The sequence below is a fragment of the Ptychodera flava genome, chromosome 3, assembly GCF_041260155.1.
Source record: "Ptychodera flava strain L36383 chromosome 3, AS_Pfla_20210202, whole genome shotgun sequence".
In the NCBI taxonomy this organism is placed as follows: Eukaryota; Metazoa; Hemichordata; class Enteropneusta; family Ptychoderidae; genus Ptychodera; species Ptychodera flava.
Window position 1 is genome coordinate 95,019 of NC_091930.1, and position 16,920 is coordinate 111,938.

Sequence of the window (16,920 nt, forward strand, 5' to 3'; positions counted from 1 at the left end):
GGAGTTTTACGTATAGCGGTGTCAAAATATGGAATAGTTTACCAGCAGATGTCAAATTTTGCTCTACTCTTCACTCTTTTAAACGAAATGTAAGTCTCATCTTTTGGCAAAATGTAATTTTTGAGCCATTTTGGCGGTTTTTGTTTATATTTTGTCGTCTGTTTCTTGATGTCTTAATGTTTTGTTTTTCTCTGTTCTGTTTTTTTATATTTTTTTAATGTACATATTGTATATTCTTGCATCTCGACACTGTGTGAGAAGAGCCTTCGGCTCAACAGTCTATCGAGTTTAAATAAAGTCTAATAATAATAATAATAATAATAATAATGTAAATGAGCTGTTTATTAAATTGACACTACTCGATGCTTCATGGGACAATTAGATGTCTAGCAGATCAACATCTGTAGCACGTTTCATCAAAATTTAATGCTGTAATTACGGATTTATATCGACGATTACAAAGCTTCATTAAATATGCAAATGAGCTACTCATTAATTTGAAACCGTACAGTACTTTACGAGACAATTACATATTGCTCAGATCAATAATTGTAGCTGGTTACACCAAACTTGGTTCTATAATTCAAGAGTTACATGGCTAATTTTCAAGTTCATAAAATATGCAACTGAATCCTTAAATAACTTCACACTACCAAATGCCTCTCAACATAGTCAGATGTATGTCGGATCAGCATCTGCAGCAGCTTTCATCAAATTAGGGGAGGGTGTATCGCAGCTAAATGAGCTGTTTCTTAACTTGACACTGCTTAATGCTTCTCAGTACAATTAGATATCTATCAGATCAATATTTGTAGCAGGTATCATCAAATTTGGTGTAGGAATTTCAGAGTTATATCACTAATTACAAAAGTTTATTAAATATGCAAATGAGCAGATAATTGACATGACACTCAGTATCATCATAATGTTCTGAGATTGTCATCTGTGAAAAGTTTCATGAAATTTTGTGCAGTATTTCTTGATATATGTAGACACTGTCATTACTGTCTCCATAGGAAACCATTGTATGAAAAAAATGTTTCATAACTTCATTAATATGCAAGCTACACCAACCAAAATCTAATCAGTTCTTGCAATTGGCATACAGTACTTGTCTACCAAATCTGACTTGAATCCGTTCAGGAGTTTTTGAGTTATCGTGTAAACAGACAGACACACTCTCACGCTTGACCATCCACCCACGCGGTATTACTCATTTAAATTTCGTCGCTCTCTCACCTGACCTTTCGGGCTGACCCATGGCCATGCTCCCGTCATGCTTTGAAAACAGTAAAACAGCCTTCCTATATTATCTACCTACCCAGGGCGTTAATTTTATTATAGTGGGCACAGCGCGCAGAGGCGTGAGTCAAGGAACCGGTTATTTGTGTGATGGTAGCAGATAATCTACCAAGCTTGCTCAAACCTGCATATTTTTTCATGTAAGCTTACATTTGAAGAGTTTGGTATGTTTGAGGTAAGAAAATCGCAATTATATGTATAATTAGAGGATACGAATGACATTAATGTCACCCACGAGTTTGGTATATGATAACTTTATAACTTTTAAAATCAGATGTGTTCGTATTTTTTTCCAAGATTTTTGTAATTGTCGCTCTCAAAAAGAATTGCATTTTATTTCTGTTTTCCATAATATATTTTCCTATGGAAATGTTCACAACCGACTGGTCGTTTTTGGCCTTAACGTAACGCGAGGAAAGATTGCAAACACAAAACTTTGGGGTTAACAATACTGATAACTCTCCCACCCCGAAATATGTTGGAAAGAAGAATGTCGACTTATTATGCAACCATACGCTGTCAAAACGTTTGAGAGTTTACCATAAAATGTCATATTCTTCTTCTTTATTTTCCCGACTGTCGCATTCGAGAAAACAGGAAGTGTGCAATCATTTGATTAACTGGGCGTTTCCGCTTTCTGTGAGTTGTCAGAGATTGTCGACAGAGCCGATATTGCTGTCAGCCTTTATGACGAATTATTTTTATCAATAAACAAAACACGTATATTATTTGTCAGAAAACTAATCAAGCAGACATTTAACACAGTGTCGTGGCACAACAGAGGTCTTTGATACCCACTTTTGCTCCCGTACATATCGACAATGACCTCGTTGTAAAACAGACCGTTCCTTAATTAAATGGCCAATGGAATGCCCCGCCCTCTATCAAAGCCTAGGAATCTCTTTTATGGTAGGTGTTCAGGATGGTATTTTGCCCAAAAACATTTTCAACGGCAGGCGACATCCGCGATTTATGGATTGAATTTTTTTTGCCGCCGAGCCCAGCATCAAGCTAGTAGCTCAGCGCAATGGTCATATTCAAAATAGGAACAGCGTGCCATAAGCAAAATTGAAATGGTTTTCCCCAAAACAAACTGACGCTGTCCCTGAACGTTTCATTGTCACTGTCGGGCAGGTGTCAAATACTTTATCTATATACTTAAAGGGTCGGGCAATCTTCGGAAAAGTCACAAGGTCAAACTTCTGGAACAGTCACATTTCACGCAGAAATTCTTCAATTACCCTTTAAACGCTCGCGATAAACGACCGCGAAAAATGGGCGGAAATACTTCCTCGGGGACCCCTCCCCTCCCCGGCCCAACCTTCTCCTTTTTGGAGAGGAAATAGTGTGCTTTCTATCAAAGCTGACCCTGAAAATAGCTTTAACCTTGACAAGATGGATATGACGCGTTTCTCCGATGAAGGACCCTAAATAAACTGATATCATGTAAGGGGTCCGAGGGCCCTAAAAGGAAGTGATCCTAACGTTTATGTGTAAGACCATTTTATTGGCAATTTAAGGTAGAACGCGCCTCGGGACAGATAGTCTGACTCTCAAAATTTCTACGATTCCTTTCTAATCTACCACTTGTGGGGGTTCATTTTAAAGCTCTTGGAGAAAGGAAACCTTTTACCGGCTTGGTTTTTCGAAAATCAAAATTCAATTTCCCCTATAGAGTTTAACACAGGCATGGCGGCCATTTTGAATTTCAAATATCGCAAAATGTTGGGTATTTTTTTTCGCTAGTTCCAATCTTTGCGCATTCACTCCCGAATTTTATTGTCGATTTGGCAAGAGAATGATTGAAAGTTTCATTCAAGAAAGTTTGAACAAAAGTTTAACTCTTTCACTTTCGCGGCGCATACTACCTCAATAGTGAATTTTTTTATTACAGCCAGTCGATGCGATGGAGTCAGATTTGCTCCATAGCAGTGCTAGCTACTGCGTGAGGTGGAATATGAACATAGTAAAATTAATCCTTCTATTCTTTGTCTACTGAAAGGAGAAATATTATTTCGTAGTAGTTTATTAATAACAAATTCTTCAGATGAATTTAAAGAGAATGCATTGCTTAATTAATAAGTTTCCTTGTACATCAGAAAGAAAATAAAAACTTCATGTTCACGGTAATCCACTTTTTCATTAATTAATAACCGCTATTTCTTTGCCTTTCAAACGCTCCTAGCAATTTTCGATTATTTTCCTTCAAATGATAATGACACAACTGTTATCAAATGACTTCTTCATGACCCTTCATTACTTCATTACTCTGGTAAAATCTAATCTTTGCAACACAGAAAACCGAGAGACACGATGCGCGTGCGGCGTGTTTTTCAGGGCATCACTTTAAATTGTTTGAGTATAGCAGTGTTACATTCGTGAAAAAATATATGATAGGTATACAAGCCATTTATCTATTGCTTTTATGTATTATTAATGAGACTTACGCACAATGCATACAGGCGTGTGTGGACCACAAAATAATGTAAAATAAATTCACATTTTGATATAGTAAACTTTAAATCTTTCACTTGAATGCCTAATGAATGAATTGCACTGTATTTTGCAAAAAAATGAAAAAACATATACAGAAAAGGTAATACCGAGTTTCATTTTCAGAAAATTGAACTAACACCAGAAAAGGGACGTAGAACTGATAAGTTCGTCAATACATATTCAACTAAATACAAGTTCAAGTTCTAACTATTATTTTTTAGGAATGAAAATCATTAACAATTAAATAACATGCAGGCAGGAAGAGAGCAGTTTTCCATGAGCTTAAAAAAACACAAGATATTCTATCCCGCATCTTCAGATTAATCAATCTACGTCATGAATGTGAGTAATTCAATCTTGAGGAAGCAGAAAGGAACCCACTCCGTAAAATTTCTACCAACCAAATGGCTTCAAAAAAGCCAGGTAGTAAGCGCCTCGAAAACGAAAGACTTAAACTTCACGTTTAAATATTAAGAGGAAAAATCGGGTTTTGTAGGTGCAAAATTTGTGACCAGAGGTATAAATTACTCATTATTTACCGTGTACCAATACTTCAAATTCAGAATGGCCGTTATCCCTGTGTTACCTATGGGGAAAATTAGATTTTCGCCTTCAAAAAATTGAGGCGGTGAAAATTTTAGTCAGTGCGGTCGATGATATTCCAAATTAGCGCCCACAAGTGGTAGTCCTAAATAGGATTACTGTAAAAGTTTGAGAGTCCGAGAACCTGTCCTTGAGGCGTATTCTGCCTTATAAGGGAAGGATGACGTTGCCACACATACCAGATATATAAAGTTACAATTGCATGAGAAATACTGATCAAACGCTTATCAGAACTTTTATCTTTCTTTTTTGTTTCATTAAGGAAATACCTTGAACACTTCAGGCAACTGATATATTGTAAGACCATTTTGAGGCATGTACGGGCAATGCCGCGTCCCTTGCTTGACCTTTTGTGAAAGTTTAAAAAAACGTTTTCTAAAACAGTATTCTTGCGACCGAAACTAATGTCAACAGCTAATGCAGCAATTTTACAGTTCAGTCTAGTATAACCTCACCTTTCTCTACACGGCACATCATAACCGCAGTTCTGTAGTCTCTGGATCCATTGTCGTGCGGGAGGTTGATGACATACATTACGTTATCACAAGCCTTAAGTTTGTCCATTTTTGAATGAGAAGCTGAAAGTATGTTCTATCAACCACTCTTTCCGAGTGCCTCAAGATGTTGGATTATGGCGTGCAATCAAGGCCAAAAATTGCTGTCGCATTTTGGACTCGTAGTCGCATTTTCAACTTTCGAACTCTCATTTTTGACTAACTCCTATCTGCAACTTTGGGCTAATTTCCATTTTTGACAAACTCCTATTTTGGAATCGTAGTCGTATTTTCAACCAGGCGAAGTCTCATTTCTGACTAACTACCGATGTTGACTAATTTCCGTTTTTGACTATCTCCTGTTTTGGACTCGTATTCACGTTTAGAACTTTCGAGAGATCGAAAGTTGAAAATGCACGTACGAGTCCAAAATAAGAGGTCGGACTTTGGCCTCGATTACGCGCCATCGGTGGATATTATAACATAACAACCCTGATTACACACACAATCATAAAAGGAAAACGCTTCATGTAATAAAATACAATTGGAATTTTACACTCCTCGTCTTAGTATGAATTTTTTTTATTTTTTATTTTTATTAAAGCCTGTGACATCATTTTAACTGTTTATTGGGTTGCTTATTTTTAGGTCCCGGTATACGAGCCATTCATGATCAAGCGAAGGACCACGATAACATGGCTACCCAGGTTTTTCGAGAAAATATGTACCAGATCCTGCTAAAATGTACTCTCTGTAGACAGAACTTCGATCGTCCAAAGTCACTTCCACTGTGCAGCCATGTCTTCTGTACCCAATGCCTGTTTCAAAGAGTGAGCTCAAGCAGGCGCGCCAAACTCTCTTGTCCGTCATGCAACGTTGACAACACCGCCTTTGTCCCGGATGGCGACATCGATTCACTTCCGGACGCCGAGTTCATGGTCAGGATTCGCAAGGTCATAGATAAGGCCAGAAACGAAGTTCAACCTGAAAAGCGATTTTCGAAGTCAAGCGTCATTCATCGATTAGAGCGCGAAAGCACGCCTGTGTTTATCGTCCGCCTGAGCAGACGACCGTTCAGCAGCCAGGGAGGGTTCCAGATGCTAGGATATTGCCAGTATAAATGCCCAGTATGTTCGATTCCTTTCAGCGAGGCGAGGGCGCTGCAGTCGCACGTTGATGACTGCATCACTGACAAAAGCCAGGGATACTTCACGTGTCCTCAGTGTGGAGACATCGAACTGCTCGAAAAAGTGTCTGCAATTCAAGGACATCTTACGGTGTGCATGCCCGACATCGCCATCGAGAGACACTACATCCAGAAATCGCCGGTGTCCGACGACGATGTCGATGAGCATGACGGGAAAATCCGGTGCTCGATGTCTGAGGTAATGTTCGAGAACATGGCGGCTTTTCGCGAACATAAAAGGAGGTGCACCTCGTGTGAGTTGCTGGGGCAAAAACACAAACATCACAGATCAAAGAAATGTACAATTTCGTGAACTTGACATTACTGGCATTGTAAGTACATGGCTACTCTGGATCCAATGATTTTACAGCAGCATCAGGTTGCACTCAATATTTGAATGAAGTCAACAAAAATGCACCTTTCCCTCGTAGATTCAGTCTTCCGTGTATGCAGTCATCAAAAAGTTGACGAGCTGATGACAACGCATATACACTCATCTTCTGTAAACAGGTGTCACTTTCTTTGAATGTGCAAAGTTCAACGCAATATGGCACACTTTGGAAATTACGTGTGAGATTCTACCACATGTTACCGTTATCGCAACTTTGTCGAGCGGGAAAGTTTTTATAAGATACATCAATGACTGTAGTAGCGTTAAAGGTCAAAAGCACCTACAACTTCTTCACCTGAATGTTTCTACTTTCGATAGTAAAAAAGCAATAACACTTTATGTAAACAGTCACAATATTTTACTGTAATTCAAACCGTTTGATCGGATAAGTTTACCAATCTTTAAAGAGTTGTAATAAACAATGATAATGTTTGGTTCTATTTCTGTATGTTTACTTCAACATTTGAAGTCTTGTCGGCGCATGCCATGGCCTGCCTCTGAACCAATTCCCTACACATCCACACTTTGAAGTCATATATACTCGTACATACAGTCATGAAACTATCCTTCCGTCGCCAGGTTGTTGGGGAAAACTTACTTTACTTGAATTTCTTATCTCGCTTGCAGCAACACTGTCAGGAGGCATTTGCAGAGTGCTTTCATCTGCTTTGCTTTTTTGATTTAGATGTAAGCCGATCGTTGGCAAGATAACCGACAGTGCCGCCACATTATTATCCATAAAGAAATATGAACATATGTTCTCATGGTCTGATCATAAAATAATTATGAGTTCGTGATAGTGGTTTTAAGGTAGTATGAGCCTTAAAAGTGAAAGACAAAGTTTTGCTCAAACTCTCCCCAGGGAATATTTCAATAATTCTCTTTCAAAATCGAAAATAAAAATTGGGATCACCGTGCAAATTTTTCTTTTAGAGAAACAAATTACGCGAGATTTAACGATATTTGAAATTCAAAATGGCCGCCATCCTTGTGTTACCCTTATAGAGAAAAATATGAAATTTTCGATTTTCGAAAGAAAGTCCGAATATCTGTCCCCGAGGCGTGTTCTACCCTCATACTAGGCTTTACTACAAATGTTGCATATATGGAAAGTGTTCCTCATATGTTTCGGCAGAGATTATTAGCAAGTGTGACGCATTTAGATTTTACGTGAAGAGGATTTATACGATTCTGATATTTCTTCTCGCTCTAACACATGATCACAAAAGCGTGCAGCCATCCCTTTCCTCGTGATAAGGATTTCAATCGAGACGACAGATTTTTTTTTAGTAGAAACAGACGTTTATCTTTATTTGATGACGATTGATATCAGAAAACGTCAAAATAGAATAACACAATTGTGAAAATGCCACCGCACAGTAACTTTCGGTGGTTGAGTTTCATAACGGAAATAAAAGCACCGTGATAAAGCATCCGGTGCAGTTTGTAATCTGCTGTCATAAAATGTAAGCTTTCTATTTACAGAAACGTTAGTATCTGGAGAATCCTTTGAGTTGAACATCTGAAGCGTACGTTGTACAGAATTCACAAAGAATTTCTAATTTGTGTTATATACAGGAAAGGTCTACTCAGTATTACTGCAACTTCTTCGGAAATACGTTTATAAGCATTTCCGTTCTGAAACTTCACAAAATAACGGTGGATGTTTAGTTTGAAAACACGACCAAAGCTAGTCTCCTTCTTCCTCCTCTTCAGCGCCCTCAGCGGCAGCCTCATCTACATGCTCTTCTTCCGGGTCGGCCTTCTCTTCCGTGACTTCCTGTGGCTCTTCGCTGGCCTTCTCGGGCGTCTTTGCTTCAGCTGGTTCGATGACTTCAGTTAGAACGGTAGTCAATGACTTTTCCTCACTGACTGTCTCTGTTTGTTGTTCACCGTCTGTTGAAAAAAAACGGTGGAACAAAAAAAAGTAAGAAAACAAATCGGCATACTGTTTTGTCGAATTTACTTGATATAGATTCAAACGGGAATGTCAAGGACAACGAATTTATTTAAGTCTCAGTCTAAGCACATATATATATATATATACTATAATATATATATATATATATATATATATATATATATATATATATATATATATATATATATATTATATATATATACATACATACATACATACATACACGTAGGTACTTTTAAGTGAAAAAGGAAATCAAGAATCTTTGCGAGTTTCACACACAGCCATACCGATTATCAAACAAATCCATCTCGTGATCACCGAAAGTAAGTCACTTTAGTCCACTAATCGTTAATCTATTGACGTATTGTATACTTTTATTTAGGTCAACCGTTTTGATTTTGGGCGCTCACGCATGATGCACCCCCACCCCTTCTCAGCCTCCTCCATTATTTCTTGTTGCTAACCGCAAACATGGAATGTAAACGTCTCAAATGAAAAGTGATCTTCAGGCTCTCTCTCTCTCTGTCTCTCTGTCTCTCTGTCTCTGTCTCTGTCTCTGTCTCTCTCTGTCTCTCTCTCTCTCTCTCTCTCAAATTGAAAAGTGGTCTTCATGCTGAATCACGCACGAAGACGCCAGAGCGCCGCACTTGACATCCCATCCAGAAAAGCCCCCATCCAGTCAGGACATTCTGACCGTGTCAACGATCCCTGCGTAGCGTCTGCAAAATATTGCCGCTTACCTTTATTTTCTTTGTCTTCGCCGTCTTTATCTTCTTCGCCTTCCTTCAGAGTCTCGTCTTCGAAAGGTACACCTCGTGATATCGCTGATATGTCACCAGCTTTCCATGTCGGCACAATTATAGTCACTGGTTCGTCTTCTTCCGTTTCGCCTCCTTGTTGCTGAAAAAAAGAACAAAACATGAGCAACGGTCAAAATTTCTTAAGACAGTAACCCGTCATGTCTCTCTCTCTCCTTCTCTCTCTCTCTCTCTCTCTCTTTCTCTCTCTCTCTCTCTCTCTCTCTCTCTCTCTCTCTCTCTCTCTCTGTACACGTTATCACCAGAAACAGTTTATGTGAACGTCTCTGACCAATTTACACATTGGTTATATGCCTGGTAATTCCAAGTCAAAAATGTACAACTTCCATTAGGAATCCACTAGGAGTAAAATAACTTTGACCAACGATTAAGTATTCCGTGCCGTTACCTTTTCTACAAGAATGTACTTCCCACGTTGTTCGCAGCCTATTTCGAACATATACTTCCCAGGACCTTCGGGCTGTGGTGACAACAAATAATCAAACACTTCACTTTTTGTAAACGTGAATATCAGGAAAATATTCTCAAATCAGTTCTCAGTGTTGCAGCTTCCAAAAATATATTGAAATGGATTAGACCACAGTTTAAGGAGCTTGAAAGCGGTCACTACACAGTCAAGGAGACAGAAAATTTAGCAAAGAAGAAATACGAGGTGTAAGCGTTACAACAGGAGGATAAGTGACGAAGATGCCAACAGACTTAAGGATGGGAGTCAATAAAAGAGGGAGGAAATATTATGATCGCCAGGGAAGATCATAGAACTAAATGATACAATAGAGGGAAGGAACCTAAATTTTTCAAGTACTCAACAAAGGAGCTAGACTGAAAGACGCTCTCTACTTTCCCCTTGAGTAAGAGGATGCGGTGTAAAGAGCGCCCTCAAGCGACGGATTTTTCAAACTACAAAGAGGCGAGCATCAAGAAACAGCAACATAAGGTAGTAAGCGCCTCAAAAGTAGGCGATTCAAACTTTTCCGCGGACCATCCTATATGAAACGATCAACAATTCTCTTACCAAATCAAGAATACTACTGTTAGAGATACTGGTACTAGAATACTGGCACTAGAGAAACAAATTACCAAATATTTACAGCTATTTGAAATTCAAAACGGCCGCCATCCCCGTGTTAACACTAGGGGAAAAAACAAAATTTTCGATTTTCGAAATCCTAAGACGGTGAAAAGCTTTCTTTCTCCAAGAGCTTTAAAATGAGCACCCACAAGCGGTAGACGCCAAAAAAGTACTGTAAAGATTTAAGAGTCCGAATATCTGTCCCCGATCCCCGAGACACATTCTAATGTAAGGTCTAACATACTTACATTATCAGCCTTCATAAGTCCCTGGTATTTGTGATTAATGTGTATAACTTCACCGGCGCCTTCTCTTTTACCGTTGACGTACGTTCCTATGTACTTCGTTCCTGTCATCTTGTACGTGTAGACACCCTGGCCGTGTTTGTGATTTCCCAGCCACTCCCCCTCGTACGTGTCCCCGTTGACGTACGTGTAGACTCCGTAGCCATGTCGAAGGTCGTCGGCCCAGTTACCTTTGCAAGAAACGGGGAATTTGGCAATTTAGTATTATTTTGGGTGTAAAATGAATGCTTGAAAATAAAATGCTTATACGCCAAGCTGCACATTTAACCGCTGAATATTTCTCGCTAAACGTTAACAATACCCTAACATGGGATCTCACCAACTGATTGGACTACACCAAGATTACATGTAATGCACTTGGAAAGAAGGGGGACATTCACAAACTTATTCATACGTCCCCGGCATGAAGTATTTGGAGGAGAACTTTACAAATATAAAGAAGGGTCACTCACAATGTCGAATAATCATAAGCATCGGGTGCAAATTGAATTTCCAAAAAGGAACAAACAAACAAACAAACAAACAAACAAACAAACAAACAAACAGACAGACAGACAGACAAACAGACAGATACAAAACAAGACACGCCGGAATCAATTCTTCTTGTTCATTGTAGGGATAAAGGTTTAGGCGATAGCCGACTGGAGGGTGGTCAAAACCCCGCCAAGTCAGACTTGCGACATTTTCGTACATCAGGCGCTTTAAATAAATTTATCTGTTTGCCGTCCGCGTGCTGGTAGGTTTTCAGAGAAAATTAAGACAACAAACACAATGTTAACAATCTTACAAATAAAAATATTATTTTTCAAAAAAAACCCCTACAAATTCAGCTTATGTTAATACACTTCTGTTTTCTGTCTGTGTTTGTTTTTTCCCATGGCTGGATGGTAGGTTTTCAAAAATCAAAGGACGGCAAACAGATAATTTTATTTGAACGGCCTTAAATGCAAAACAAACACAGGGTCACTTACCTTCATACTGAGATCCGTCGGGATATATGAATTTACCTTGGCCGTGTTTCTTGTTCTGTTTGTATTCACCCTCGTAGCGGGCGCCATTCTTGAATCTATATAAACCCTGAAGATACAATGCATTGAACATTTACAAACAAAACCCAACGAATGTTTCAAGCAGTATAGCCCAGAGGGAAGAAAACCTTGTCTATTCGTTTGGTTTTTTTTCCCTCTGGGCGTGTTAACTCTTTTTGTCGCTTTCACCGGTCACTCGTCATATTATTATTTGCGTCTGTGGTCCAAGCCCTACGAGGGCGCTGCACATTTAGTGTCAGCGCAGTTCGCATATCTGAATAAATCAAACGTTTCGGCGATGTGTCAGTGTCAGCTAACTGTATGAACGTGAGAAATCATAGCCGAACAAAGAAAAACAAGTGTTAATAAACGTGACGTCATTGAAAACGCTGTCACATATGATGATATCAATGTATATACAAATGTATGATTCGTACCTGTCCATGTCGTTTTCCGTGTTCGTACATGCCGTCATAAACATCGCCTTTCGCAAATGTCGCTCGACCTTTTCCATGTCGTTCGTCACGGGTGTTCCTCTCTCCCTCGTACTCCTGGCGAATGAAACAAAAATGGAATAATATTCAAATTTATACTTATTTGCCATAAGATACTCTGCCGCCCACGTCACGTGGTTAGGTCTTTGTGATTGGTTCAATGCTTTCACACGTCGTTGCGTGAGTTCTCTGTTTCAATCGGTCGTTCGTTGACGGGCGCCAACGTTTGCAACAAAAAAGTATGTGCTACCATACGAGTGGTACATGTGACGTAAACAAGATGGCAGTACGTAGTGTAGCTGTTATTGTTTCTCTCATTTTATATCCTAGGTGGAGCGACTGATGAAGATATGGATGGATGGGGTGGATCAGTAGATGGATGCATGGATAGATTGATGCATGGATGGACGGACGGGATGAATTGCTGGATGGAAGGAAGGCAGGAATGGCAAATTATTTGCGATGTCAAACAAATGGCAGTAGATTGATCTACTTAATGACATATGCACGCAAAATGTAAGCAGAAAGGCTGGTCAACAGAGATGGGGATGAACACAAATGACAGACAGCAGAATTTAGACTGATAGATAAATAAATAGATAGACAGACAGGCAGAAACTGTAGAGCTCACATTATGTTTCAATAATATAAGTCTTCCAATTCTTTTGATACATGCATTCCCATAACATTTCTTGTTGCGATGTTTCACCACTAGCATTGAACCTGCACTGATTATTATCTCTGTAGTAGCCTTCACACGTTCTACATATCAGCCCCAGGAAGGCATGTATAAACTAAATAGTTTTTGAGTCCTCAAAGCCCGTGTGGAGCTGAATCTAAGTCAAAGTCTCCCTCGTTTATTGACACCGTGAAGGTCTCTTGGGTCTAACAAATATCAACTCGCTGGACAGGTAGTTTTGGGAATTCAACCAATCTTCGTTGACAAGTTTCAAATTACATCTGATAATATTCACTGTGCACAGCGCCAGACGCCCTCACCGACGGAAAGACAGTTTACTTTTTGGTTGGTAATTTGGGTACAGTACGAACAGACTGCATCGTCTTATCACGTTGTAAAAGCTGAATTGGAAAAAAACCCAATTAATCTTAAAAATGAAAAAAAAACAAACAAACAAAAAACAAATTTACTTTTATAAGTAATATCGATTACTCTCGACATTGGTATATTTGAAGACTGTGCAAAGCTAAACTGGATGTTTTGCCATAATGCGTTCACGAGCGGGAAAGTGGCTTGCCAGAAATTGACAATTATCGCATAAAATCTTGTACACATCTGGACATGTACGAACGACAAAGTGCTTAGCCGTATACCAAACTTCCACACTGCTACTGTTGGTTCCTTGCCAGCGTTCAAACAGCTCTGCAACCACCAAAACGCTTTGAGGTACAGACACAAGCTAAAGTGGGGGCTCTCTTTTTTGGGGTCAGGGTTGTGACCGCTAGCTGACGTGGGCTCTATTAAGTAGCTGATAACAGACCTCAAACGAATAAGTTTTATTCTCTTTGTGACAACTTAGGTATGTAGTGTCCCGTAGTACAACGTTAGCGGACGTTTATTGCGTTATTTAGCATTTATGTAGTGGAGCTTTCAAAACTATTCCAACAAGAGTATTGACCTATATTTAAAAAAAACAATGGTCTATGCTTAAAATTTCAGTCAACAACTCCTGTGTGGTTATTTTATGTGTTGTCAAAAGTATTATTGAATGAAATATATTGACTTGGGTATGCTTATGGTGTAAGAAACAGAGACCTATTAAGCAAACGATGGCTGAACAGAGGTAGGCAAGGTGTGAAAGCAAGAGGAGAACGAGGCTGAGAGAGAGAGAGAGAGAGAGAGAGAGAGAGAGAGAGAGAGAGAGAGAGAGAGAGAGAGAGAGAGAGAGAGAGAGAGAGAGAGAGAGAGATCTGCGACCTGTAAACAATCGGCGTGCTATTTAATAGACTGTGAGCGTGGTATCCATTCTGCGGTCTCTTAGTAACCTCGTGTTACTTCACACATTACAATTGTAGCTATCACTGAACAAATTTGGTGTTTTCGTACACTTTACTGACGCAGAATATCTTCAGTGAAAGAATGAAAATGTCCCTGAGTTCCAGTTAAATAGAAAAAAACCATGACTTGTCCGGATTCATTGGAATACGCTGATAACCATGCCTAGTAATGTTGTTCTGAGTGCACACAAAACATGATTAACATATTCGACACTTAAACTGGTTTCATCGACACCTTCAACAAAGTCACTAACTTACTTACCCCGAGATAACCAATGCTGGCCTCTTCCTCACCAAAATCTGAGAATTCGGACATTTTTATAAAAACTTGAATGAAGCTGGGCTAGGTAAAATTTCGAAACAGTTGCATGTACTGTATGTATATGTGTAAATCCAGGTTGCCACGGACGCTATAGGTGGGAGCGCTATGGAGTGGCTTAGGCGAATACTCCGGCGCTGTAGTCACTTGGACTTTAGACTCACGTTGCTATGGTACCTGGCAAAACAGTAGTTGGTTCTCCATACGATCGATACCATAGTGACCTAGCTGTGATTGGACCGACACGACCTGTCACTGATACAGGGCAAAAATCAAACGATCTAAAAATATTATGCTATAATAAGCCGACGCTCGTCTGATTTTATTACACTAAAATACATGTTGATATATCGTTTACTTTAAAATGCTAACAAAGGAAATATGTAAAGGTCAATAAGGTCAGTTTAGGAGTAGAAACAAAATATGAATACGCCGCATGACGTATCTGAAACTCTCAACAGTAAAAGAATGTCTGCTTTAAGAAAGGCGTAAATTAGGTGAGCCCCAACGTCGTATGAAAGCCACTTATCATGTTCATTTCTGTGTGGTAATGATTAAGTCAATACATTTATCACAAAGTATCTTTCAGTTCTACAATTACGTCAAAACGAAGTGAGCTTTGCTATATTGATTTATAATGGCATCTTGTCTGTAAGTTAGACCGCGTTCAAAAAAAATGGTTGGGGGGGGGGGCTGGAGGAATCGCGATTGAAATCTTATTTTTTTTAGATCCCCCCCCACAATACCCTCAAAAATTTTCAAGTCCCCCCCTCGATACCCTCAAAAATTTTCAAGTCCCCCCCAAAAATACCCGTATAGCCACATATTTATTAGGAATGCACACAGAGTAAAAAAAAACATGTAATGTGTCGTTCTGCACGCAAATGTTCAACACTATCTCTTATCAGCAGGTTGTAGAGCCATATACCTAGGGCAAGTTCTTAAATTGATTCATTTTTAAATGCATCAGTGAACTTTTTGGATTTCTCAGTCTAAGCCGACTTGAGTTTATCCAACTCTGGCCAGTTCAATGGCACCAGCTGAAAAGCACACAAAATGACAATCATGAGAGAGTATGAAAATTGTGTATTCCTAGCTACGTTTAACCAAATTGTGAAAAAATGAGCACAGTGGCCTACCAAAATTTTTTTTTCAAAAGTACAAGACATAAACGACTTAGATGCCACTTATAAAAGTTTTACAAAATTGACAATACTGGAAGGTTAAAATATTCCATGAAATTAATGTTTAATCTCAGAAATTTGGGTGTAATAATGGCAAATTTGGTTAAAAATAGATAATTTTATTTAGTCACACATTTTTTCATTTACATTAGAGTCTTACTGTTCAAAGTTTTACTTTTGTGTTATTGGTACAATGAGATGTGAAAATTTCATTCACTGCATGAACTTGAAATGAATGGTATTGATTTTAAGTGATTTTAGAAAAACTGACTTTTCATTGTACATTTGTATAAGATCAAATATGGTGACTCCATCTTTTTTCTCTAATATTTGATTGTTCTCATATGCCAGAATTCAAAAATCCATGGTAACTGTTAGTCCCCTAGTCTTCTATGTGTCACAAGTAGATGTGTGTGTGTTCACTGTCAATTGAGTGTCCTATGACCAAAACTCTTCTTAAACTACATCAGAGTCAGAGCTACATGTATCACTGTCACTGCCAGTATGTAGTAGCAGGGCAGTAGTTGTATTAACTTTTTATTTTGACAATATTTTGTTCAGTTTATACAATTGTGTTCTTGTTCTACTCCCTATAGAATGTTGAGCTATCCAGTACTCAGCTTGCCAACACAGCCTACGTGTACCGTGCATTTGCATCATTAATTATCACCAATATTTAAACAAACGGGCTTTGTTGACAAACTGAATATTGGGTTTTCAGCGATGCTGTAGAGAGACACCAAGAAACTGTGTTTGATACATTGCATAGAAATATTGAAAAATTATCAACAGTTGTAGCTCCTGCCCCATTACAAGGCCAACTTGTTCTACGAAAATTTAATGGCATTAATACATTTGTAGACTTTTTCGAGATTAAAGACATAAAATTTGACAAAACGGTTCTAGATTTTGTTTAATTATTACTAACATTAGAACCATTGGACGACATCAAAATGTTGGGAGTCAAAATATTTTCAGGTCCCCCCCTATAGGCAGAGCAAAACTTTCAAGTCCCCCCCTCAACTACCCCAAAAATTTTCAAATCCCCCCCTGAATTCCTCCAGCCCCCCCCTCCCACTTTTTTTGAACGCGGCCTTATGGCGTATTTGGCCACAACAATTCAACGTAAAATCAGTGCGCAGGCGTTAATGAATTGCGAACACATGCTGATTTGTAAAAGGTAATATTATGTATCTAAACTCTTTCTAGTAATCGGTTTCTACATCATGGAGACGAAAGTATGAAATAGATTAATGGTTATTTTCTGCACAGTCCCTACACCCACTGCAAC

General features: G+C 38.8%; 1 protein-coding gene and 1 long non-coding RNA gene across 3 annotated transcripts; one reads left to right on the forward strand and one right to left on the reverse strand.

Moving 5' to 3' along the window:
• The first annotated feature begins 1,340 nt into the window (after positions 1–1,340).
• On the forward strand, positions 1,341–12,607 carry LOC139129391 (uncharacterized). Of its 2 annotated transcripts, XR_011551552.1 has the most exons (3): positions 1,341–1,477; positions 5,544–6,413; positions 12,441–12,607. It is a non-coding gene; the product is annotated as an uncharacterized lncRNA (long non-coding RNA). The 2 variants fall into 2 exon arrangements; XR_011551551.1 differs by lacking the exon at positions 12,441–12,607 and having other exon boundaries at positions 5,544–6,904.
• Positions 7,821–14,543, reverse strand: LOC139129390 (radial spoke head 1 homolog). The gene is made up of 7 exons (XM_070695025.1): positions 14,389–14,543; positions 12,054–12,167; positions 11,560–11,665; positions 10,532–10,758; positions 9,600–9,671; positions 9,134–9,293; positions 7,821–8,368 (listed from the first exon to the last, which is right to left on the reverse strand). The coding sequence occupies exons 1-7, from the start codon at positions 14,440–14,442 to the stop codon at positions 8,163–8,165; spliced, it is 939 nt and encodes a 312-aa protein (XP_070551126.1). The 5' UTR covers positions 14,443–14,543; the 3' UTR covers positions 7,821–8,162.
• Positions 14,544–16,920: the final 2,377 nt, after the last annotated feature.